Source organism: Ciconia boyciana, chromosome 4 (genome assembly GCF_034638445.1).
Source record: "Ciconia boyciana chromosome 4, ASM3463844v1, whole genome shotgun sequence".
In the NCBI taxonomy this organism is placed as follows: domain Eukaryota; kingdom Metazoa; phylum Chordata; class Aves; order Ciconiiformes; family Ciconiidae; genus Ciconia; species Ciconia boyciana.
This window is the reverse complement of record NC_132937.1, coordinates 42,850,649-42,876,326: the sequence shown is the minus strand read 5'-3', so window position 1 is coordinate 42,876,326 and position 25,678 is coordinate 42,850,649. Positions and strand designations below refer to the sequence as shown.

The 25,678-nt window shown below is 38.7% G+C and overlaps 2 protein-coding genes across 14 annotated transcripts in view; both read right to left on the bottom strand.

Moving 5' to 3' along the window:
* LHFPL2 (LHFPL tetraspan subfamily member 2) overlaps positions 1–249 on the bottom strand; it is a 123,840-nt gene extending 123,591 nt beyond the window's left edge. For all 12 annotated transcript variants that reach the window (XM_072860717.1, XM_072860710.1, XM_072860720.1 and 9 more), the window contains exon 1: positions 63–249. The gene's annotated coding sequence lies outside the window, so the exon portion shown is untranslated. The remainder of the gene's footprint in view (positions 1–62) is intronic.
* Positions 250–16,653: 16,404 nt separating this feature from the next.
* Positions 16,654–25,678, bottom strand: part of ARSB (arylsulfatase B) — a 74,601-nt gene continuing 65,576 nt past the window's right edge. The window contains exons 8-10 of one of the 2 annotated variants that reach the window (XR_012042253.1): positions 21,679–25,525; positions 20,679–20,839; positions 16,654–17,737 (exon numbers count right to left, since the gene is read on the bottom strand). Coding sequence is in view for 1 of the 2 variants with exons in the window: in XM_072860151.1 (XP_072716252.1) it covers positions 25,260–25,525 (266 nt within the window). In the remaining variant the exon portion in view is untranslated. Of the gene's footprint in view, positions 17,738–20,678; positions 20,840–21,659; positions 25,526–25,678 lie in introns of those variants that run through there. The other variant, XM_072860151.1, reaches the window with a different exon arrangement.

Here is a 25,678-nt window from a genome sequence, read left to right as displayed (position 1 = left end):
CCCCGTCCTCCCTCCCGCTCGTAACTTCAGCGGCGGTGCCGGCGCCGCCGCCGCCGCCTCACCTCCGCCGGGCACTGGGCGGCTTCTCCGTGCTGGGGCTCCGCTCCCGCCGCCTCCGGCCCGCGCCCCGCCGGGCTCGCCCTTCCCTGCTCCCGCCGCGACCATGCACCGAGACGAGGAATTGGATCCCGGCGAGCGCCAACCCGGCCGCCCCCAGCCGGAGGGAGGGAAGGAGGCAGCCGCGGCGAGGGGCGGGGAGGGCCGGGACGCGGCCGCCCTGCCCTGCCCAGGACCTGCCCCCTCACACTGACGTCCCCCGCTCTCAGACGGCCGGCCGCGACAGGGTGCCCGTGCCCGGCGGGGGGAGCGCCCGGAGCAGGGCCGGGCGGGAAACGAGCGAGGGGGAGAGGCCCCGTCCGGCCCGCTCTGGGCCCCGCCGGCAGCTGCCGCGGCGGGGCGGGCACCCGGCACTTTCGGCCACGGGCGGCCTAGTGTGCCCGCCGGTCAGTGTCACAGCTGTCCCGCCGGGCCGGCCACAAGGTAGAGTGTCTGGAAACAGTCCAAATAAACGCTGACCCGCCATCCTGGCGGTTTAAATAACGAACCGTCCATCTGCCCCCTCCGACGGACCCGACTGAGAATTGGCACCGGCCTGCATGACTGGCAGTGTCAGGCCCGGTACTAACTGCTGCATTTCTCATCACAGTTAATCTGCCTCATTGGACCTAGTCGTGGAGGACGCATTGAATGGAAAGCAGGAATGTAAACACCAACTCCCCCCGTTTCCCAACATTTCTCTTAGTCTAGACCTTCTGAAAAATGAAAAATGCAGTTAATACTTACACAATTTACATTGCAAGAAAATATCTCAAAAATTGTCTGCAAAGCTTCTGTTTTTGAACCTTTTACCCTCAGAACAAATAATTTCCCACCAGTCTCCCTTTAAAATCCCAGTTAACACTCTTCCAGTTTCAAAGCAGCACCCTGATGACCCAGCCTTTTCAAGAACTTTGTAATTTTTAAAGTGTCTTAAACTAGTAACTTTTAAAGTGTCACATACGTGTCTACTAGCAGCTATACTCATTTAAAGCATCTGCAGAGAAAATTATGGTTTAGGCTCGGACATGTCTCCGCATGCCTCTGCTATTCCCTGCTGTTGTGCCCTCGTGTAATACGCTGATAGTTGCAAATGGATGACAGGTGTCTAACTTCATACAGCTCTTCTCAACGTCAGCTTCACTTGCTAGATTGGAACTGGCTGTTGCAATAGATAAAACCAGCCACTAAGTGGGTCAATAAAATGAATCACTCTGGGTATCTCAGAGACATAAATGAAGTGCTACACCAGTGCAAAACTCGACCTGCCGCAGCTAAGGCTGTCCTCCTCCTGGGGAAAAGTAAGGAGTTATCTTTTCACAGCTATCAGAACGGTATCTTTCACGAACACTGCATTTACTTGAAGCTATGGTTTTGGGCTGAATTGTTCTTTCACTGTGATGATAAAGAGTGATTGCGGGCTGGTCCTGTTGACTGCTTGGGACTCCAAAGTCTTCAGCTGTGCAAGGGCATGCTCCATCTGACTGGGTCCAGTTGCTGGATCTGTGCCTTTTTAATTAGTGTCCGCTGCTCAGAAAACCAGAAGTCAGTTGATTTTTTCCCTAAGTATGTAGGTTTAGGAGGAAGAAACAAGCACAAAAACCCAAGCATTATGTTCCTGTGGCAGAAACATTAAAAACATATGCAGCTATCTACACTTACTGTAAATAGAGCAGATGTTTTCATGTCTGATTATTGTCCAAGCTTGTATCCTTATGTTACTTTTCCCCCTTCTTTCTGGACAAGTCATCAAATGAAACATTCTAAAAAAGTTTTATGAGAGACATTTTTGTTTGTTCCCATTAAAGATTCTGAAAATTCATTTTTGACAAAATAAGGGTGTCTTTGTAAAGCTGAACTCTCTGTGACCTCCGAGAGCAGCAACTTTAACATACAATAGGAGACAACTCAATAGGCCTGTCCAAAAATAAACATCTCTTTAAAGAATATTTTAACCCTAGAGACTTCACCCAAATAGAGCAGTCACAATGTTACTTGATAACACAAAATGAAAGTAATAGATGTATTAATTTTCAAAAAGCTATGAGACCTTTTGCATTCCAGTTTTTGAGTGCAGTTTGAGCTAGTGTATGTAATACATGGGTCTACTACTTTCGGATCAGTGTTTCCGAAACAGATAAATGCCCCATGCCATTTCAAAAGGATGTGTTAGAACCATGATAGTCCATCACTAATGTGAAACCAAAAAGTATAAAGCCTGCATTGCAAATATTCTTGTAGCAAAGATCAGTTTTCTCACTGATAATCTATTAACTCCTAAAAAGATGAAGTGAAGTGCCTATTGAATTAATAAAGATTACCTGGAATGAAAGGAAATAATTATTAATGCATCCCTGCTATATTCATTTATTAAGTTTGCTTCTAAACATAGACACCCATGTATGCCCAAATCACATAGAAGTCTCACTGCAATTAATAGATGGGATAAGGAGTGATGTTGTGATGGTTGCTGTGGTAGTGGATCCAGTGGCAGCAGCAGCCTCTTCTTCCTCCTCCATTAATTGTTTAAAAATTGTTTGCTATTTAAAAATACACAGCAGGAACAGTTACGCAGGAACACTTACATGGTCCTGCTAGTGGCTGGCGCTTGTGTGCAGGCTTAGCCATTGGATAAAGTAATTAACTAATGGCAATGATGACACTGCATAATAAGAAAATAATAACCCACTGAACATTATGATAAAGTTTTTAAGAAACTGATTACAGACTCACAGTATTGCATGTAATACAAAGGACAACCATGGCTTAGAACATTTTAATTTGGGCTATTGGATAGTCTGACCCCATAAGGTGCTGCCTGGTCCTCAGCACAGATTGTTACAGATATTTTTTACCATATTACCCTGGATGCAGAAACTTCTGTGGCAAGCTCGGCATGTCAGGTTGTGAGGCTGAATGCCTCTGGGGTTAGAAAACAGTCACGAGCAGTCAGGTTTTACTAGGAGGTAGGAAGCAGCACTCTGAAATCCCCTGATCTGGCCCTGAAGGCCAAGGATTGGAACCCAGACAGATCTAAGCACAGCACATCATTTTCTTAATTTGAAATGCTTATTTATTTGGAATTGGTGTGAGGAACTTGGTATTTCCTTCTATCAAAGTAGCGAGGTTTTAATGCTAACTAATTATGATATCGGCTTTGATGTGCAGCTCTAAACATTTTTATTTTGATTATCTGAAACCCAACTGCACAAACAAATAACTCATCACCAGAACTTAGCACATCTGCATTATCCAAACAGGAAACAGAGACGTCAAACAAGCACATTGGATTAAGTAATATATGAGATGGAAAAGATTATATAATGTTTTTTCCCCTTGCTCATAGATCTTCCCAAGTATTAACTTCGTAGGCATTCATTTGTTTAGACAGTTTTCCTTCCTAAACATTGGTTTACTTATAACCCCAGATAGTAATACCTGACATCATTTTGATTGATCTATTTAAATTCTCCACGGACTGTTAGAATGAAGGATTATTTTACCCTGAAATTTCCTGAAGTTCACCTGAACAAATACAGCCTTGGATGTGGCCCAAAAAACATTCTCTGAAGGTTATAAGAATAGAATATAGACAGGGCAGACAAAACAGGATAGCAGAAAGTACAACCAAAGAGGCTATGACATCCAAATAACTAGCAAATAACATATAGGTTAGAAAGTAGAACAGACACTATTTGGCTCAAAATGAAGCTCTCGCTTAGTCTGTGAATAGTCACTGGAAACTATTAAAAATATTGGAGAAGATACAAAAATGTCTATATAGTGCCTACAAAAAGCTAAAAATGAACAAAGGGAATATCATGTACACATACTGCAATTAGAAGAAGTGGTTAGACTAAACAGCAAATCAATCTCAACTTTATAAGTTTCAGATATATTCATATTAGATTTGTTCCCTGATTGTATTTACTTCCCTGGGTTTTTTTTAAGCGGCTGCTGTTCCAAAACCTTCTCACTGCGGAAGACTGGAATACATTTCAATATTCTATTGAAGTGAATGGTCTGACTATACAAACACACAGGGAAGAAGTTTATCGGAGAAAAATAATGTTGGAAAAACAATGCTAAAATTGGAACTTGTCCTAAGAACTCCAATGAAAATGGAAAGAGAGGAGTTAAGGAGACAGAAAATGGTGGGAAACATAAAAAAGAGAGGACTCAACTCTGGAAGAGTCAGAGGGAATTGAGTGAGGGCATGGGTGTTATTTTATTGCAGTTTGTTTGTTCTTCTACCCCAAAGAAAAGTAAGATGTAAAACATCAGCTGAGATAGATCTCCAAGAAAATGTATCTTTCTCATGTAATGCTTGTTTTTGTTTACAGCTTCAGAAATCTCAGTTCCTGTAAGCACTTAGTTATGACATTTAATTTTTCAGTAGTTCATTCCTCTAGTGTCAACCAGCATATGGTGTTACAGAAAAGAATCTGATCCCTCTACTCTATAGCCAGTGACAGTAAGGACAAAAATAAAAAGGACATTTGAAGAATGGGGAAACCCATCTGTTACAACTTGTTTTACCATAGCTTGTAGGAACCTTGGTCACGGATCATACTCACACTGTACTATAAACACAGAGTAAAATGGGGGCATCCTGGCCAGAAACATCTTACACTCTAAGCAAATCAGACAAAAACCCCAATGCCTAGGCGCAGACAAGCAGAAGAATGCTGAGAACTACATAACAATAACAACTACATTTTTGCAGCATTTTTGGCAAAAGTATCATTTAAAAAAAAAAAAGCCCTAAACCGATCATCACAGATTGTTTGTAATATAATGGACACTTTGGTAGTAAATGAGAGATGAGAAGAGGCTGTGGTTAAGCTTAAAAGGACATTCAAAATTAGCACCTTATGTTGTAGATAATAAAACAAGGATGCAACAGCATCCTGAGTGGATAACAGCAGTATCATATTGAATCTATCAAGTTCAGAGAAAATAAATTTTATAGACCCAAAATAAAGTTTATGTGAGAGTTTTAGCCTTGAATAGACAGAAAACATACTATCTCAAAGTTATTACGTACAGAATCAATGTGCAATATCTAGACTATCTGCATGTGAGGACCTAGGGAGATATCAGTGCTGAGTGGCAGAAAGCACGGAGATGTCTGCAGAGAGAAAGGAAATGGGAGGAAGGTTTGGAAGGAAAGACTGGGAGCTGTCTTTAACCACAATGAATTTGAATTGATGGCTTAATTCCAAAATATCCAGAGAGATATCTTGAAATTTTCATCTCTACTGGAGAAAGTAGTCTAGGGTGACTCAGGAAAGTTAATTTAATAGTGTGCAGATTATTTTGATACTAGGAACAAGTAAAGGGGACATAGGACAGAGCTGCTTAGAGCTTCCATGGGAAAGTGATGAAGAAAACACTCTTCCAGACATGCAGACCAATGCAAGGCAGCAGCATGCATTCGTCAAAATAAAAACAAATTGAAGAAATAAAGTCAGTTAAAACAGAGTGTCTCATAGACTGAGACCTTTAAAAAGAAGGCAACATGAGAAGAGAGAGGAAGGGCTTTGGTGGGTGTTAAGAGATATCTACTGACCCTGGTTGAGTATTCTGAGATCTCACATTCCAGCTGAATCAAGCTCGGTGTTTTGGGGACAGTAATTGTTAAACTAATTTGGGACTCAGCCAGTGTGGTACAAGCAGGAATCCACCACTGTATTTTAAGAAGGCTGTAATTGAATGCAGACACTCAGGCTCACTGAAGAGATCCAGATTTATCACTGTGTCTAATCTGTATTTTTGAAACACATATTATTGTAAGTAGTATGAAAAAAAGCTGTCTAGCCAAATAAATGTTGCCTGACACAACAGCAGTAACAGCTGTTTTATCTCCTTTCCCATAATTTGGGGCTGTAGGACAGAGAATATTTTTAAGTGCACTTTGAGGCAGTAATTCATGGGAATTTAAATTAGCAGTATCCTTTCTACTGAACAAACCAAGACATCCATTAGGTATAAATAATTAAAGAGGCTGGGTTTTAAATATGACATTCATCTATTGAAATTCCCACATTAATACCCAGCTATGCTAATCTATTTCTCTTCTAATGTCTTAAAACCTCTTTTCATGTCCTAAGGAGTGCTAAGAGAAAACATATACAGTCAAATGATTTAATGATCTTGAGCAGGATACTATGCATGTAATATTTGAAATTACTCTATCAACTCGTATATCCAACTGAAAAAAAGCACTGCCGATATGTTCTTCAACTACTAGCTTATTTATCACAAATGAGGCATTTTCTAGGACTTTGTCCAAAATATCCTACAGTTCTACTGGCTGTGTTACAAATTATAAAAGGAAATAGTCTAGTGCTATTTCTAGGAATTCTATATCTCAAAGTTATTTAATATTTTTCATTCATCAGTGCTAACATCATTAGATATATGAAAATTTCAAAGATTATAACACTACCAAGTTTTTCAAAGCAATTTAAAACTTGAAGACATTGCTTAATTGGGAAGATCCACCCAATTTCACTGAATATCCAAAGAAATTCAGTGAAACAGGCTTCTTACTCCATAACCCCAGTTCTAGAATAACTGCTTGAAACATTTTTTTGGAATTAAAATGGGCATCCCAATGAGCAATCCTTCCTAGGAAATAACTCAACCATGATTACACTAAGGCTTCCTAAGCTCCATGTGGAGTGTCAGTGAGACTCAGAGCAGCACAAATCAGAGCAGTTACAGACATCGACTACTCCCACTGGCAGTTTGTGCTGCTTTTGAGCTCATTTCCGCACGTTCCCCACATTCAAGGATGGGAAGTTGATTCCTAGCATATTTTATGCTTGTCTGGATGCTCAGGATTGTACACACTGACCACGGCATTTGCAGGATGGAAAAGGAGGAAAAAATGATGATGCAGATTGTTTTTTGTTGGATTCCCCTTCTTTGTTTTGTTTGTCCTGTAGACTATCGCATTTCCACACCTTGCACGAACAAAACTGTTCTTACAGAAGATATAATGATGCCTTCCAGCCCAGAATTCCAAATTAGTGGTCTATCCTCATCTTATTTACTTGTCAGCCACCTGTAATACAGTACTTCAGGGTGTTTTTTAAATCCTTTCCCTTTCTTGTCTCATGTCGCTCTAATTGCACTCTATTTTCCTTTCCTGCTTTTATCATGAATGTATTGGAACCTCCCTACTTCTGAATATGGATAATATGAAATGACTACATCCATCTCCTAAATGAAATTATGTAACAGGCTCAATCTATCAGCCTTTTCTTTCCAGACTCTGTAAAAGAAGGATGGAATTCTCATTTACATGTATACGGTTAGCTGTACTGTCTTGAATCACACCTTCACCTTGATCCTTGTTTCTCCCTCAGAAGCATTTACTTTCTGTTTTGAAGCTTATTGACTGTACAGCCAAATTGGAAAGCACGCAGTCTAGTGCTTTTGCCAACACTATATATTTCAGTTAAACCAGAACTCTGAAAATAAACAAAAAAAACCCGCAGAAAGAGTTATTCTGTGTTTAAATTTGAGCTTCCTGAGAAGTTACTCTTTTTCCATCTGCTTGGACCTTGCCACAAACTATTCCAATACACTCAAGATTCAAAAAAATAACCTTTGGAGGACATATTGTACAAGCTATCTTCATTAAAAGAATTAATTTCATTTTTCCAGAAGGCAGTTAGCACATAATATATAATTCAAAAAATAACCTTGAGACGGTTTTAGCTGTAAAATACCTGCAACACCCATCAAATATGAATTGAAAATAATAACGTTACAGGTTAGAGCAACTCTCTCAAAGAAACCCCTGCATTAACATTAGCATTAACACATCCTTCACATCTTGTGGGGCTACATCATGTTCATGTTTATGGCCTCACTACAGTACTAATCTGACATGTGTCAGAGTAAAGAGATTCAGATGTCCTAAGCAGCCTGGGGGCACACAACAGCATGTCTCTTCCAAAGAACAAAAGATATGCACAGTACGTAATCGACATTAATTTGGGGATGATCTTTTAATGTGGAGGATCAAATACCAAGTCTATACGACTTGGAGGAACCTGGATCTTGCTAAAAGAAAAGATTTGTAAACTAATCAGGAAAATGCCTTTTAAACTTGAATCCTGTATTATTGATACGGCCTGTTTACAGACTCCAGCACCGACTCACACTAGGAGGCTTTTCTCTGGCAATCGCTAATCACAATTAAGTACTAACAGTTACAACGTAGCAATTTCCTTGTAACTGGGCAAACTAGAGAGTATTACAATTTTAGCTTCCTTGGGACATACCCACCTATTCTGAATTTTAACAGAAAAAAATTATGTAAGATGTACAAAGAGGTTTACGCTTGATACTTTAAAAATTTAAAAGCTTTTGAAATGAGATTTCATTTTGCAGTGCAGCATACAACACTAAATTCAAGACAGTCGGCCTAAATATCAAACGCTTTCAAGGAGCATACACTGCATAAACTTGGAAGAGTGAGCAACCATTTGCTTAAAACTAGCAAACAAACTTCCTAATTTTACATTATTTTGAAGAAAACATATAACCTCAGAAGTTGTTCAGAGAGGTCGAACAGGAGTCTAGAAAAGAACTCAAAATTTTGTCAGCACACTTACAATGGTTCTGGTACCTGAAGCTGTTAATGACAAGTAACGGAATTCTTTTTTTGGATAATAATGTAGAGCCAAGTGAATGCAATAAACTTTTTTTTTTTTAATATAACACATTAAAGTGTTTGTCTTAACATAGAGCATAGTGCTGCATGAAGCTTCTTTGAAAATATTGTGCCTTTTCATTAAAAAATGGCACTTCAGTAAAGTAATACTCTAACTTTGTATTTCAACTTAATAATGGCTTGTATTTATTATTAAGCCACAAAACATTCATTGAGTGTTTCGGTTTTAAATTCCATGTAATTGAGCTTACTGGTTTTTAGCAACGAAGTGTTGTGCTGACCAGATTGCTGGCTAAAACAAATCTAAAAAACAAGTTTAATGACTGAGAAAACCCTGCTGAAGGAGCCTGATAATTAGGATTTACGGCATTTCCCTGTAGAGAGCATTGTCCTTCTCCAATTATTCACTGAAAGCTGAATCCATCACTTTGTTTGATATGGTATCTCTTCATCAACTTTAACAGAATGTGAAAATCAGCCTGAATATAAATAGATGAGACCTAAATAGGAGCTTTTGCTGGTCTAGAGGTTGAGGATTCTGGACTACAGGCTGCTGAACTTTTTTGGGGATCCAGCCCTATGCTAAAATATGTATTTCTCACAACTCTTGGCTTTCCTTTAAAATAGACTGGCATTTTCCTAACACTTCCTTTCACCTTATTGCTTATTTATCCTTCAGGTGCATATCTGCGTATGTTAGCGTGGAAGATCTGTTGGGATCTTTAACTCAGGCTTCTCCTTGCCACATTATAAAAACTCAACATTTGAATCCTTGTCTTAAAATAGGTTGATGGCTCTCATGGAAAAAGGTCGTGTTTTTTCACAGCCCTTAAAATTATCTACACTGTAAATACTACTGCACCACCTCACTACAAGGGATGTACATTTCTCTTCTAGGCCATTTGTTTGAATTTGTGTATGTTCAGTGGTAACCCTGTCTTCTGATGAGTCAATTGCCCTGTCTCTGTGAAATAATCAAATAATCTTATTCCCGTCTTATGGTCAGTTCTGACTGCAGCATAAAACTTGTTTCCGCAACAGCTATCCTTGTTAAAGACAGTTAATTCATGATCTGTTGGATCACACACTTACAAGCACTAAACCAGCCTTTTATTTCTCAGAAGATTCTCTCACAAGCTAAGTGAGCGTTGGCAAGTCATGCTGCATCTTTAAATATTTTGTGTGTAAGTAGAAAACTTAAAATTGCATTTTTATGTTTTTCATCTCTGTAAGAATTAAATTAGCTTTTCAAGAAGTGATGAATGATCTACATTAAAACACAAATGAAAATGCTTAGCTGGAGATAACATTAATGAAACACTACAGTGATTAGTCCTAGGAATTCGTGCTTTCATTATTTGAACAGATAAGATGGAATCTAAATAATAGCTTGGAAACCCAGTATTTCATTTAGCTGCAGATGGTATTGATATTGCAAGGACACTGTAATTATTGAGAATAATAAGGAAAAAGAAGTAAGAAATGAGAATTAAAATACCACAACTGATTAAAAGTAAACTTGTTAATGATGATAATTATAGGGCTAATAAACTCAAGAGGAAAGAGAAAGGAAGAAACTAATTACAGAGAAAAATAAGGCACATATTGACCAAGAGTAGGCTGCATAGTCATTAGTGCATGCTTTTCCCGCAGTACCAAAACATCCGTAAAGAGCTGTAGTGAATAAAGAAAATTCTGACTTGCAAAGCCAAAATAATAGAAATTGCAGTTTCATTGTATATCTTACTTAGCTATTACCTACACCTTAGGGCTTGGCATCATAGCCAAATTCAATAATTATACAGCACATCAGCTGTAGTTCACAAAATAATACCATGCTGGCCACTGCACAGTAATAAACCTGGCTAACTATCCCAGTGAAACCTTTAAAATATGTGTTTTTGCTAAGTGAGTTAGTTTTGACAAAATGGTAAATTTCAGCTTCCTCTTACAAGTTTTTTTCCAGCCTTTTCTTATTTGGTAGTTGGGGGTCAGTTACACAGGACAGTGGTAGGCACATTTGCAAAGTCACTGAATGACAAGTAAGCAAAAGTCTTATCTTAACATCCAAACTAATTCAGTTGATCATCTTCCCTTGGAGTCACATTTGGTTATGAATCATTGAGACAGCATTTGGAGAAATTCCTAAAGAAGAAAATTCTAAGTATAATTTAGTAAACTAAGAAGAATTAGACCTCTACTCTGATAAGGGGAAGCATCATGTTTTGTCTGGGAAATCACAGCGCGGCAGGGACACGCTCATGGTCATTCTGAGCACTGCAGGAAGACAGGAGATGGTGCAAGGTCATTAAGAAATGGTTCCACGCAGCAGTTTCAGACTAAGTACTACACAGTGAAAATTAGGATTAAAGCCACTGTTAATATACAGAATATATATTCTGGCTTTGGAACAGCAAACAAATAAAACCAGCCTCATATGGCAAAGTGCACATGGTTTCCCAATGATTTAACAGCAGCAAAATTAACAAAACCCTAAGCTAAGTGTACAGCAGAAGCTTTTATGTATGTCCTCTGCTTACTGTGTGTATGCCAGTCTTGTGGATTCACATTTTTGGAACAGTCACCATTTCTAACACGTTAGATTCTTGTGGTTTTGGCTGTCTGATTTCAATTGAAACATCTGACTTGGAGCCAAATCATGGTCTTTCCAAAACTGATTGTAGGCCAAGTGGACTTCAGGGAGCCCAGATAGAGTATATGCAGTAAAACAAATAAGTATCTTTTTTTCCTCTTGTCTTTCAAATTAATGAAAGAACTATAATGGCTCTGAACCTCCATTAGTGCTATTATAATCAGCATAAATTAACCACTCCCTCTTTTAAAAAAAACCCAAACAGCAAACAGGATTTATTTGTTCATAGTCTGGTCATAGAAAATAACTTCCAGTGAATAAATATTTTGCAACTCACAGGTCTACTAGATTATTTGAATCACAGGTATCTTCCATTTTTCTTATGTAAATACAGAGAAAGAAGCACTGTGTAACTCAGAAGAATAAAAATCAAGATTTTTTTTTCCCTGTACTTGGGGAAACCCTGTTTATTACCAGAGAAATGGATGGTCCGTGACAGAATTTGAACAAATGATAATCATGGCTTGAGGCAGAGATCCAAAAACTGAATAAATATGAGGAGGTTACACATTTAGGCATTTAATGAATCATGTGCAATGTCTTTTGCCCCCAAAATTAGTTTACAATGGAATTATTCTGCACTTAGAAACTGTTAAAGAAAACCAAACATATTAAAGTGTTCAGCTAAAATAACTTGTAAACAATTGAATAAGTAAATCAAAGACTTGGGGTAACATGGTTGTACAGTAAGTGGAACTACATTAAGCATCTTTATATTGCTTTATTTTTCTCTTAACGTTCAAACTAATAAAAATGAAAGACGTCTTTTTTACCCCATTAGTAGACCATTAAAATTCAGTTTCACTGATTATAGTTCACCATCCATTTTTTTCTCTAGTAATTTTATTTTAACTATATAATTAGGATTTCCTGTTGGCTTTTCCTTTTAGCTTTTCTGATTACAGTGTTTGTTTAAATACAGCAGGTGTTTATATCTCTAACATCTTCCAGAACAGCACCAAAAAAAACCCTACCAGAGACAGTGAAGAATGCATAAATGAGTGACCCTTAGATTCGTGTGTCAATAAAGTTGATATAATCCACCCTCAACAACAACAACACATTCACATTCTGTCAACTCAGCTGAAGTTGCCAATATCATCACATTTGCAATAGAGATACAATTATGGCTGGAAGATTCCCACAGCCCTGCCAGATTCCTCAAGGGGATTAGCACTTGTCTGATTGCAGTACACAACAAAGACATTGTTAAAATATCAGCGCATCAATCAGGAGGAATTTGGAGACTTTGAAGTTTAAAAAAATAAAACAACAGTGTGGGAAAAAGAAGCAGTTACAACAGTTAGGTGCAGTTATGTTCATCTGATTTACATGCCACACTCTCTGACAAGAGTTTTATTCTTAATTTGTTGGTAACAAATTTAGAAATAACTTTTTTAAAAAATCATTAATTAATATCAATAGTTATTTGAAAGTACTTCAGCTTTATGTGATCTTTTCCCACAAGGAAGAAACTAGCAAAATATAAAGGAACATTAATCACCATTAACCATGAGTCTCAGGCTCCTAATTAACAGAGTGCAGAGCCTGAGACTGCACTTCCCTGTGCTATTGCCAGTGTTCCTTCCTCCCAGCAGCTGATTTCAGAAGGTGGTGCAGAAAGTCTTAAGGTGGTGGACCTTTTAAGAACAGGCTGTAGTAATTGCCAACGCATTCTCTTCTAAATCCCTCTCTACTTTGTAGGCAATGCGTAAATTTCAGCTGTATAACACTCACTGATAAGAGTGACAATGAACAATACCCTCATCATTTCCTATGAGCATAAAGTCATTGTGCTGGAATTTACTGTTGCAACTTCCTTATAGTAAACATACAGAAATGTGCAGGCTTTTATTTTGTTAATTTACATGAATAGTTTCTGTCACTGTTTGGGTATGGATCCAAGCTAAATGTCATATACCAAAGGTGTTAACTATAGGGATATACTCAAACTCAAGGTGTAAGAATTCGCCAAAACCTTGCTAGGATTTCCCAAGAAATTTGCACTAGCTGCAGGAGTGGACTTCTCAGAACTTCCTATGCAAGTCCAGCAAATATCACAGTTTTACGAAATGTTCCAAAAATCACTATCTCTTCAAGAGCATGTCTAACAGATTAGTTGCAGAAGTGACTAAGGGTGCATAAATTCAATATATGTGGATAAAGTGCAGCACATATATTGAAAACACAGAGAACAGCAACCAGAGATTTCCTAATACTGCTCTCCTTACTACATTTGTTCCTACTGCAAACAAGTCTTACGAATTTGACACAGTTCCAACCGAGTTTGCAGCTCGTGTCATGCTTGGTAAGTCTTTCACTGCAAATAATCCGATTTTTTTTAAAAAGCACTGAGGTCTTCCGATGAAGTCCGAGGGCATGCTGACACCAGCATGAACTTGAACAAATCCTAAATGATAACAAGCAGCTAAAGCAACTGGATAACTTTTTTAGTCCAGAGTCCATGGACTTTGCAATGACCATTGTAAAAATATACATGCATCATTTATAGCATCACAGAAAGATGAATAAACAGAAATGATAGCAGCAAGTAAAACTGTATGGCAACGTGCTTGCTCTCTCCAGTGTGTTACAACCACATTCTACAACTGATGCAGCCAGTGGTCATCGGATGAGCAGGCTTATGCGCTGTTAGGACAGAAGTGTGCTTGGATGGACATACTGTGCTCACAAAAAAATTGTCTGGTTTTAAATTGTATAGCTGGCCTTAACTATCACCATATCATCGGCAGAGAAATAAAGAGTCTGTCAGAAGGAAATTACAGACTGACTAGAGTTGAGTTACTCTGAGCATGAAATGATCCAATTGTTACCGCTACATAAATATGCAGAAGCATGCCACCGTCACATGCTTGCTAGAGACCAGAAATAAAAAAAATAGAAAAAAGGGACTAACATCTTTCTAATAACTGCATAGTACTTACTGGTATAAACTAGCATAGCTCAGTTGGCTACAGTAGAGCTATATCAGCCTCCCAACATGAAGGTCTTGGCTCTTCTATGACTCTTATTATTCCTCAAGAGTTTGGAATAATGGGGCTGAAATCAGAGAAACACGAAAGCATGAATTCTCAGTGAAACACTCATAACTAGATGATGTGATGAGAGCAGGAACTGACAAGAGAAAGGCCAGGTCATGAAGCTTTCAGTTTGTATGTGCCAACAAATCATTAAAGGTGTGTGAGGATTTGCAAATGCTACACGATTTGAAAATCTGTTCTGCCTTTAATTTTTTGGTTTACTGCCTTTGAGAGGAGAGGAATGAAGAGTGTCAGATTACAAAGTGGCATTCCTACTGCTGACCAGAAAACATTGGATTTCCTTGTTTGGACCCTAAGGGAAAGAACAGTAGCCACTGTTACGGCTTTTTGGAACTTGATTTCTAAGCAGTAATGTAAAGCTAAATTGGGGCCCATTTTATAACTATAGAAATCTACCAGATTTACTGGGCTCCCTGTCTGTATGGGCTTTATTATGGGTCCACAAAAGAAAATTCTGTCTTAAACATATTTTTTGTTCCTAGGGTTTATAGCTATCATTTGATCTTTATGAAAAAACTGCTTTCATTTCCAGGTTTTTGAGCAGAAGGATGAGGACATGGAGATCATAACATTTTCAAGGCAGCAAGTTTTATTAATGATGGTTCCTAATATTAGCAGGTTTGTTTTGAAACTGAAGTTTTATGAATAAATGTATGTTTGATATCTTTCTCTGGAGTCATATCTAGGTAACATTTATTTTAAAGATAAATACACAATGAAAAAAACTAAAATAACATTAAACAAGAATAGACTGTTGTAATATGCATAGATATAAAACCTGAGAGAGTTATTAACTGAGAGAGTAAGTTTCTCTTCTTCCATCGGTGACATAGGATAACAGTTGTCAGCACATCACATCTTCAGATTACTGTTCAAAATAAGCCCATGATTCCACAAGAAATATAACGTTATCAGTGAACAAGAATCAAAGAGTTTTCCCTGAACTGAGAACATCATTCCAGTTTATACTAGAAATGGAAATCTTTAATTCCGCTCTACAACTGGACTGGCCAGTTCATAAAACAAGCTGGAACCATGACTGCACACAGGTTGAATGACCAATATCCTGAACAAAGTTTTTCCAAAAGGCACCGTTTTTGGCACAGCCCTGTCTCTATTTCTCACAATATCCTCTCCTCTCCCTCTTGTCATATGGGCAACTAAGACATACAGATGTTAATTAATCATTAATTAATTCAGAATCTTCTGAGTGCAGCTTGTGGGCAAATATCTTTCATGAACACTCCATTTACTTGAAGCTAGGGTTTTGAGTGGAATTACTCTGACTTTCACTCTGACGATACAGAGGGATCTAGGCAGTAATCAGCTCCTAAGACAGAAGTGGAAGGAAACAATGCTTCGAGAGTGCTGCAGTTGTGTGTGCATTTTGGGCTGAGAGTTATGGAGCTAAACAACGCCAGATCTCCGCTACATCTAGAGTTTTGATGACTATCAGTGCATTATAGTCACTTATGGCCTGGCTAATGTTTAGGATGAAACCAAGTGTTCCTAGAACATTTTCTTTTATTCTAATGCACATCAGCAGTACATTTATGCAAAGCACAAAGAAAATAAACTATGGATAAAACCAGCTCTTACATATAAAAAGAGGCCATTACTTTATTTGAACATGCCATCAAACAAATGTCATTAAATCACATTAAGTAAAAGGATGGATAGTGGCTGCTATTAAAAAGTCAGCTTTTGCTAGCAGCTCGTGATGGTTACAAATACATTTCTATAAGACATGAGAAGAATGGCTGTTAAACGATATTGTTATAGCAGGGTCTCAGTATCATCACTGCCTCTGAAAAAACAGATGCTAATGCACTGAGTAAGTTCATCTTGGTATTTAGAACCAGAAACCCAAAATGTGAAATTTAGAAGTACAAAGAACTTAGATAAAGCAGAAGATGGCTTTGTTTGGATTTGGGTTTTGGATTGGCTTCATATATATTTTATGTCACAAGTTAAACATAAAATGCATAGTTCACTGAATAGTACAAAAATCCTCAATAATATTTGTGGGTTAATAATTAGACTTGCCTCTTAACACTACACTCAGTCTTTAAAGCCAGAAAGATGGTTTCTTGCAATTTTATTTAATGCTAGAAATAGAATAAACATTTGCATAGAAAATTTTCCTTTTTGTAAGAAAATGCTGTCCATTCTCTAGTGGTGGAATAATAATTACAGAAAATTTTGCTTTTAGCCATTTTTTTACTATACTATGTCCTTTTCTTTACTATAAAGTAAATACAGAAAAAGGGTGAATTCTAAAAACTTCTCCACATAAAACAATGTACATTAAATCCTTGTGTATTGTGGGCAGAAATAATTATCAAAAAATCCTGTTGTTAACAAGCAATTATAACTCAAGGAATTTCAGAGACCTTATACCTGCTGCCTCTAAGAGACAATCTCTCAATCATTCACTTCTGTAAATGTTTCTTCAGAGTGGGCTACTTTTTACGGCAAATATAAACAGAAATGCAATTGTTCTACTCTATTCCCTCCTACATTTTTCAAAATCCAGCTGGGATATTTTCATAAGTCTTCTTTGATATTATAAATGTGCCTATTTTTTACTCAGCCAAAGGCTGTGCCTGGATTTTTCAGCTGTTCTGGATTTTTTTTTTAGGCTGACTTTATGGCAAAAGAAAACTCAGTAAATTCTTAGCCAGGCTTCTCCACTATATTAGTCTTGGAGCTTTAGCTAGAAGCAGAATAATGGTAATGTATATGTTGCTCTTACTCAGTTGTTTAATTTACCATGACCATGCTCTCTTCGTTATAGAGTAAAGCCAAAACAGAACTGAAAAGGCAGGAAAATGACTTTGTTTCTACAACATGTCACTGCTGGGGCAGGGGGGTGTGACCAGACCACACTAATAACCACCTTGGGATTATTTCAGACAGTGCTTTATCAATCAAGTATGACTTGTAAAACAGAATATTTGAAAACAAAGCAAAGGGGACAAACAAAGAATTAAAGTGAAAATTCCGTACATCTATAAGGGCCACCTACAGGGCAGCAGTGTTTTCATGGTTCTTGGGATGGCAGTTACGATGATTTTCAGAGCCTTTTAAAAAGGCTCCTCTTACCACTAATACACAGGGCAGAGGGGAAAAAATGATGATCCTCCAGAAACTGACTGTTTTCTCAGATAAACCCACACTGCTGAGCAACATTGAGAAAACAGTTTGGAGTCACAGAACTGCCATAACTGTAATCTGTAGAGGAAGAAAAAGATACTTGTTACAGTGAGTTAAGTAGAGCCAAGCTGGAACTGAGAGTATATCTGCTAGAACTAAAGTCAAGCCTCTGACTTAACACTCTCAACATTAATCTCATTGTTCAGAGAGACCTGTTAAACTTTTTTCCACAGTGAGGCAGGATAAATGTAAGGGTAACTTAAGGGCTCAGATGTCCTTGAATAAGCCATTTAAGAGCTTTCTATCCAATAAAAACTGATGACTCCTACTTCATGAGTGTGCTGGGAGAATGTACACAATTAAGATAGGCTCCAACATCTCTGGTTAATAGGACTATTGAGTGATGTTCCCAGCAGAACTGTAGATCCCATGAAATGATTTGGGCAGGCCACAGAAGTCCTGATCAAAGTTTTCCATTCATTACCATGGGCTCTATGCCCAAAACTACTCAACAAGCATTGCTGAATACCGAACACAGTTTACTTTGTTTGTATGTGTATTCACTGCATTCTAACTCCTTGTTTGCTTGAAGAAATCGCAAGAATGCATGGCACAAAGCAAGACAGAGCTCTTTTATTTTTATCACTGTCCTGAATGCCAGAATCTGACAGCCCAGAACTGTGGCTTTGGTGTAGTACCTTGTTGTGGCTTTTGAAGACTCGTCCAAATAAGCACTGCATTCCTTAGATCCAAATCTAGCAATTCTGACTGTATTTTTTTCTAACTATAGTCCTGCAGACAAAATATAGCTGCCTTTGTTGCTATTGAGTTTAGCCAGAATTAGGGGATCAACATCTGGTAGCTGCTTTGATGATGGCAGCCGGTAGTCACTTTTTTGAAACTTGGCAACAGATATATCGCCAACCTTTCCAATATCTCTCTACTGCACCCCGCAAAAATAACACTCTCAGGAGGGAACACTAACACAAGAACTTAAGGCATCATCCTCTTTGCCTCTGCTAGCCACAGTATGCAATTATCACAAGGGCCATCACTGAACCCATCCATGGTTGGATGGATGACTCACTCTGCCTGCTCTGTGCCAAAACGTTTTTACTGTTCCTTGCAGCAGTTCTGCTCAATGTAGATGAGCTCATACACACATTGTACGGCACCGGAAGAAATGTGACAGCATTGGAATCAGAAAAAGAAGCTTGGGACCTCAGGGAACTCTCTAAACCATACATTTACCCAGGATCTTCCCATATAACAACCCAACTTGAAACCGAATCAAGTCCACTGCCTGCAGCTGACAAAGACAGTAAGCTGAAAGAGTTAAAACACTCAGTTGGAAACCTGCTGGAAAAAAAATTGCTTAAAAACCTCCTCAAACTTAGAATTGGTGGGGTTTTTTCCCTTCTCTTAGCAAAACCACTACTTTCCCATTACAAACCTCAGCTTATTTATAGCTAGAGAGACACGAAACCTATGGGTCCACTTAGGGTGGGGCTGCAAAGGAGCTGCCAAGGGAAGGGCTGGGCTGTAGAAAGGGTCCTGTGACCCCTCCATCATGTCAGAGCTAAGGTTAATGTTTTGAGAGAGACATAGCCTTGAGGTCCAGCTGGAGGGGGACTGTGGTGGGCTGCCAAAGGAGCAGCTAGGCAGGAAAACAAATTATCCCTTGACAACTGCTATGTCTAGGAAATGGTTTGGTGTTCCTAGGCTAAGCACAGCCCACACCTATGGTTAGATTCTGGATCACCATGTACTGCTTGACATGATATATTTTTAGTTTGTCAAGTTTTCTTTAATTTAGACTGTTTGACTTCTGTGTTTTGTGATTCACTTGCCTATTTCTCATTTGGGTCTCCCTGGTTCTAGGATTACAAACATGGCTACACATACAGACCACGTGTCCTTGTGTGCCAGACTCTATCACACATGCCATATCAGTGGCTCTGTCACTGTCACCACCTTCCATCAGAACTCTCTGGTAAGTCTGCAATGGGGTGGCACAGGTCTAATAGGATTCTCTGTGTAACCTCAAGCTCATTTACTGCTTCTTAAAGAAAACATTGAAGAGCTTTGGGAATATCCCCAGCAGCCTTGCTACCATTAAACCACTTTGTCAGAAAGTAAGATGAGAGGCAAATCCACAGACGCCAACAGGGACTGCTAGTGGAGCTTCAAATCCACACAGACCACAAGGGTTTGAACTCTGGGTTCTTCTGTTCAGAGATTCTGAAGGGGACTAAAATCAGAGTTTCATCCAAGACCCATTTAGCAACTTTAGGAAAGTTGGACAAATTATTTTCAGGCTGAATATAGGCCCTTTGACTCAAGAACAGGTCCAGATCTTCTGTTTTGCTTATAAAATCATCCCTTCCTTGTTTGTGTACATCTTTTTGTAAATAAGCAATGCAAAATGAGTAGCCACTGTGAGCGTTCTTCCTAAACTTGGTTACTTTTCTGAAGCTTAAATAATTTCTACAATATAAAAATGAAGACTTTTGAATTCAAAATGCTCAGATGTTTACTAGATTAAGAATGAATCTTAACTTGGAAAGGGATGAAATGAGGTTTTATTTAGAGAGTTCAAAATGCTTGCATTTTTGAATGTTGCTCAAGTAACCACAAAACATATAAAGAATTCTTTATTTCCCAATTTGAAACAACTGAACAGTATACAACTCTTTGCAGATGCCAACCTAAACGTGTCAGCCAGATGTTTTTTTTCCCTAACCCAGTTCAATTAAAATATTTTATGAAGGACCACCCATGGAAAATAATTAGGAAATAAAATAAATAATTATGTGTACTGTAGCTAAGAAAATAATGAATCCTTGGGTTTTAAAATATAACAAGAGGAAATAGAGCATGAATTTAATACCTACAGAAGACAGTGACATGCCACAGTCTCTTCCTAATAGATGAATTATATGAACTAGAGTATCAACAAGATATTAAAATGCAGATTGTAGGACATAGAGAAAAGAGAACATATAAAGGCTCTGCTTACCTCTGAAATTAAAATCAGACGTTCTTTAATCTTTTCTAACTTCAGCCAAGTAGCTGACATTGATGGGAGACTCAAACACATTAATTACTTCAGCTTTTACCAGTTAGCTGATATTTCTTTCTTTGCCATGAAATTGGGTATCAGCATAAAAAGAACAGTATCTGTATGAAAAATATCTTTAGCAAAAGTTCCCACTTTTGTGGGTAAGCCAACATCATTCCTCATGTAATATGCATGCCAAATGCTGAATGACATACAGAATATAGGGCAGAAATTCCCCCCGCCCCTGAGTCCAGTCCCTTGTTATTGTGGCAACCACATCCTGTAACTGCTACTATAAACTAAAATGTTATATGTGTGTATTGACTGAGAACAGTTAGCTTTCTAGTCTTACATGTCTGCTTGTTAGACAGAGTGCTAAATAAATATTCACTATGCAAAAAACAGACAACTCTTTCAAGAGTGAGAATAATGTAAATTCATTGGATCTACTTGCCTTATATACTGGGGAATGGCTGTCAACTTCTCTATGTGCATTTTGAATGCAAGAATAAATTAACCAACACATTCTGAATAAATGAGGAATGGAGTACTAAACAGATGGTATCTCTGATATTTGGATGATTTATTTCAAAAAGGCATTTGAAGGCCAACCTGTATCATTAATGCATAACATAGTAAATAGAAATAGTAACTCTAAAAGTTGAAATAGAAATAGTAGCTCTAAAAGTTGCACAAGGTGATTTGACACCTTTCAGAACCCCATATTCCAAACCATGTTACTAACTATATGCTACAGAAAATTAGGATATGAATCTTAAAGTTGCAGTACTAAACAGATAAGTTATAAACGAGCATAAATCATTATATTAGTATAAAATAAACAAACTGCAATAGTTAGGAAAGGGAACTAAAATAAAGCTTTTGCTAGAGCTACTGAAGGAAGATGCGAGCTTTGTCAAGGTGATACAACAGCTTATAAAAAGGTTTTGTTGCTTACATTTTCCATCCCTTGCTGTGGTCAGCCTCAGTTATCATAAAGAATCTTCAAAAGCTCAAAAGTGAAACACTGCTGTGCTCTGAAGCCAAGATTGTCACAGTCCATTTGGATGTCTCAAATCTGCAGGACAACATACTCTGTAAATTATTTTCTGAGCTCATTAGGAAAGAAAACAAACACGCACATCAAACAAGGGCTCAATCCCCTTCATACAGACTAGTCTAACATGTGAATTCACTAATTCATCCCTTAATTCATGAGGTTTCTAACTCACAAGTTGTCTAATTCATAACTCGTAACTCATGCACCTGTAAGCAAAATACTTACCTAGCTGACGATGAGAGTGCTCATCCTTCCTCCTCCATCACGGTGCAGGCCTCCCCTGTATCACACTGGGAAGCATGAAAGCCTCAGCAGTCTGGCTGCTGTTGGATATGCTTCAAAACCCTTTTGGGTAAGCTGATGTATTTATAGCTTCCAGCTTGGAATTTTGATCTACACCATTTCCATAAGCTAGTGGATTCTGAAGGAACTGACAGACAATCAATAGCAAGGATTACAGCTGCAGGAGACTCAAGCTGCAGGTGATAATGGCTGCGTAAGAACCTGCAGCCCTTCCTGGGGGCTGCCTACGTGTTGCTCTCACTTCACCTTAATGGCGCTGCTCCCAACACACATCGGGCCTTTGCATGAGCTGTGTGTTAGCTAAAATCTGAGCAGGAGTTGCGTGAACAGTCACAAATGACAGAAAGAAAAGCTTAAATGTGTTCATGAAATGGAAGGAGATATGATCAGGTATCAGTTTGGAGACTACCTCTGCAGAACATATAAATTCTTTTTGATATTTTAAAGATATTGGTTAATATGAAAGTTGCTAAATGTAGTATAGTAAGAGCTTCTGTCACAGCGTATGTATTTTACCAGTGAAAATCAAAATTACCTGGAAGCAGGTCACAAACAGATGATTCTTCACACAGTGTCTACTTAAGCAGTGGAAACGTGCGATTGTGTGAATACCAACATTTTACAAGGTATTGTAAGGCTGTGCACTATGCCCATGGACCCCAGTGGAAAGGTTGTGCAACCTCACAGAAGAGAAAAAAAACCACTGAAGGCAACTAAATACACAGAAGTTAAATCTCTGAGGCTCTGAGCAATTGCTTAGAAGGGGAGGGACAATCTAAAGGGCTTATCACATATGCTTGCTCTGGTCATATCCTGCTGCAACCATCTGCTTTCAGCCACTGATGGATGAATGGAGAAGGATATTCAACCTTAGTCTAAAACAGGGTTCCAAAACATATCCAACCAAACCACAGAGAATATACATTTGCCCACTATAGGATAATTATTTCCTCCCAAACCGTTTTAGTTCTTTCCCCATCTTCAACACTGAAGACAGTGAATGAAATAGAATAGAAAAAATACTGAAATAAAGGAGCAGAAGTGACAAAGGAGAGAGAGAAACATGAGGCTCTCTGAGAAAAAGACAAACAGCTGAACAGGCTTCTGGAGAGTTTTGGCTTCACTTCTACTTGTAGGAAAACATCGAAGGTGGAAAAGGCAAGCTAGATTAAAGACAGTGTAATGGAGAATCAGCTGTATCAGAAAGCAGGAATTTCTGTTCATTTTCAGTTCTCTTAAGTTTCGTCTTTTCCGTGCTTTATCTTTCTATTTTAAAAAATGCACAAATTCTGTCAAGTCTGTCTGTTCATGAATCTGTTTGCTAACAATTAGCACAAGTCTCCTGAGGGAAAGCTGGGAAAAAGTGTGCAAAATTTTAGTGCAATTTGTAGGAGTTGGTCCTGGAGCCAGAAAACAGGCAATTAGATCCCTACTTTCCAGAGAAGATGACAGCTAGAGCTCTGCAGCCTGAGAATTTGGCTAAGGACACTGAGAAGCAGTACCAGAACTCTGGCCAGACCCCAGAGGTTTGAGACATTAAGAGAGCTGGTGGGTTGATCTTGCATCAGTTTGATGAGTAACTGAGAAATGTTGCTTGGCCTGGTTTCCTCATGGCTCAGAGCCTACTTCAGGATGAAAACAGTCTCTGCTATGGTAATAAAGAAACAAAATCTGAGAAGAAAAGGTACTCAGCAAGCAGGCAATAAAAGTAAGGTTTTGTTCGTCATAGAATAATTGAATAATTCATGCAGAAAGGGCCCTTTGGAGGTCACCCGGTTGTTCCTCACCACTACTAACTTCAGGGCCAACTTCAAATTCAATCCAACTTCAGGGATAGAACACATTGCTCAGCATCTTCTCCAACCAAGGACTGAACATCTCCAAGGATAGGGATGCCATAGCCTCGCAGTTCCCATATTTGACTAACCTCATGGTGTGATTTTTTTTTTCTTTTCTTATATTGAATTGGAACTCCCTGTATTCCCTGTGTGCTTCTCATCTTTGTGCACCTCTGAGAAGTCTGGCTTCATTTTCTCCTATGCGCTCACATTAGGTAGCTGAAGATAGCAATTTCCCCTTTCTCTTTCTTCTCCAGCCTAAACTAACCCATTTCTTTAGCCTCCCCTCATTCGCTCTCCTCCCTGTGATCATCTTCATAGTGCTCCACTGGACTCACTCCAATTTGTCAATACTTTTCTTGTACAGGAAAGCCCAAAATGTGATGCTATGCTCCAGTGCTGAATAGACGGGAATAAACACTTCCCCTAATGTGCTGGCTACATTCTCACTTATATGGACCAACATGTGGTTGGTCTTCTTCACCAAGAGAGCACATGGCAACTCTTGTCCTATTTATTGTCCAGCAGGACGCCTAGATTTTTTTCCCCACAAAAATGCTTTCTAACTGGTCATAGCCCAGCATGTATTCCTGCATGGGGCTATTCAACCCAAGTGCAGGACTCTGCCTTTGTTGAACTTCATGAAGTCTTTGTTCATCCACTTCTTCAGCCTGTCAAGGTCCCTCTGCCTGACAGCCCTGCACTCCAGTTGACCAGCACTCTCTACTCCAGTTTGATACATTAACAGCGAACAAGGACTAGGGATTTTGCTGTATTCTGGGAGGTTTGGGTTTTTTTACTGTGGGAGATTTCCATCTGTACCCTTTTCTGGATGGAGGTGCATGTAAAAGGCAAAGATTATTATGTCAACTGTTGTATTTTTTTTCTATTCTTTACAGATATGTAACAGCTTCCAATAGAATTTGTCTTCTGGACAAACATGAAACCAAAAATCAGATTATTCCACGAGATGGATGCATTCTGGATGTCCCTGTTGCCATGATTCACTGCAGCTTTTTAAGAAAAGTAATCTCTTTCAAGGAAGGAGGCAACATTTTATCTTCTGCATTAAAAGCATATTCTGGACAAAGAATATTAGAACAACAGATTTATAGTTTTATCAACATTTCACATAGAATTCTGGGAAGGAGAGAGTGGGAAAAGACTGAAATAAGATTCCCAACATATTTTTAAGAGTAAGAAATACTGAATTACTCAAGAAATGAGCTCACAATTAGCAGTAGTTTAATAAACAAGGTAAGAAATATGTGACTAGGCCCCTGAGTCCATAAACCAGACTCTGTTACAGGGCTGTTTTGCAGGATACAGTGCTGTGCACTATGCCCAAGGACCCCAAGCCCCAGTTGTCACTGGATCACAGTGGGGATCCTCATCAGGGTAGAACACAGGCACTGAACGTTTATAATAGTACTGAAGCCGTGACAGCAGTTTTTCCACCACCTGAGGGTATTTTTCAGACAAATCATTTTTCTCTTCAGGATCACGAACAATATCAAATAGCCAAAGTCTCTTTGTTGGTGGATCAGATGATTGAATCTTTGATTCATTGAACAAAGATGGTGGAGGGAACCAATGACTGCAGCCTGCAGAAACAGGAACAGACCAAGGGTTAAATCTCAGATATAGAGCAGCAGTGTGGAGACGTAGACTTACACTGTAATCGACGATTTCGCTAGGTCCCTTGACAAGCCACTGGCCAGTGACTGTTGCTGCATTCCTTAACTCTAGGCCAGCAC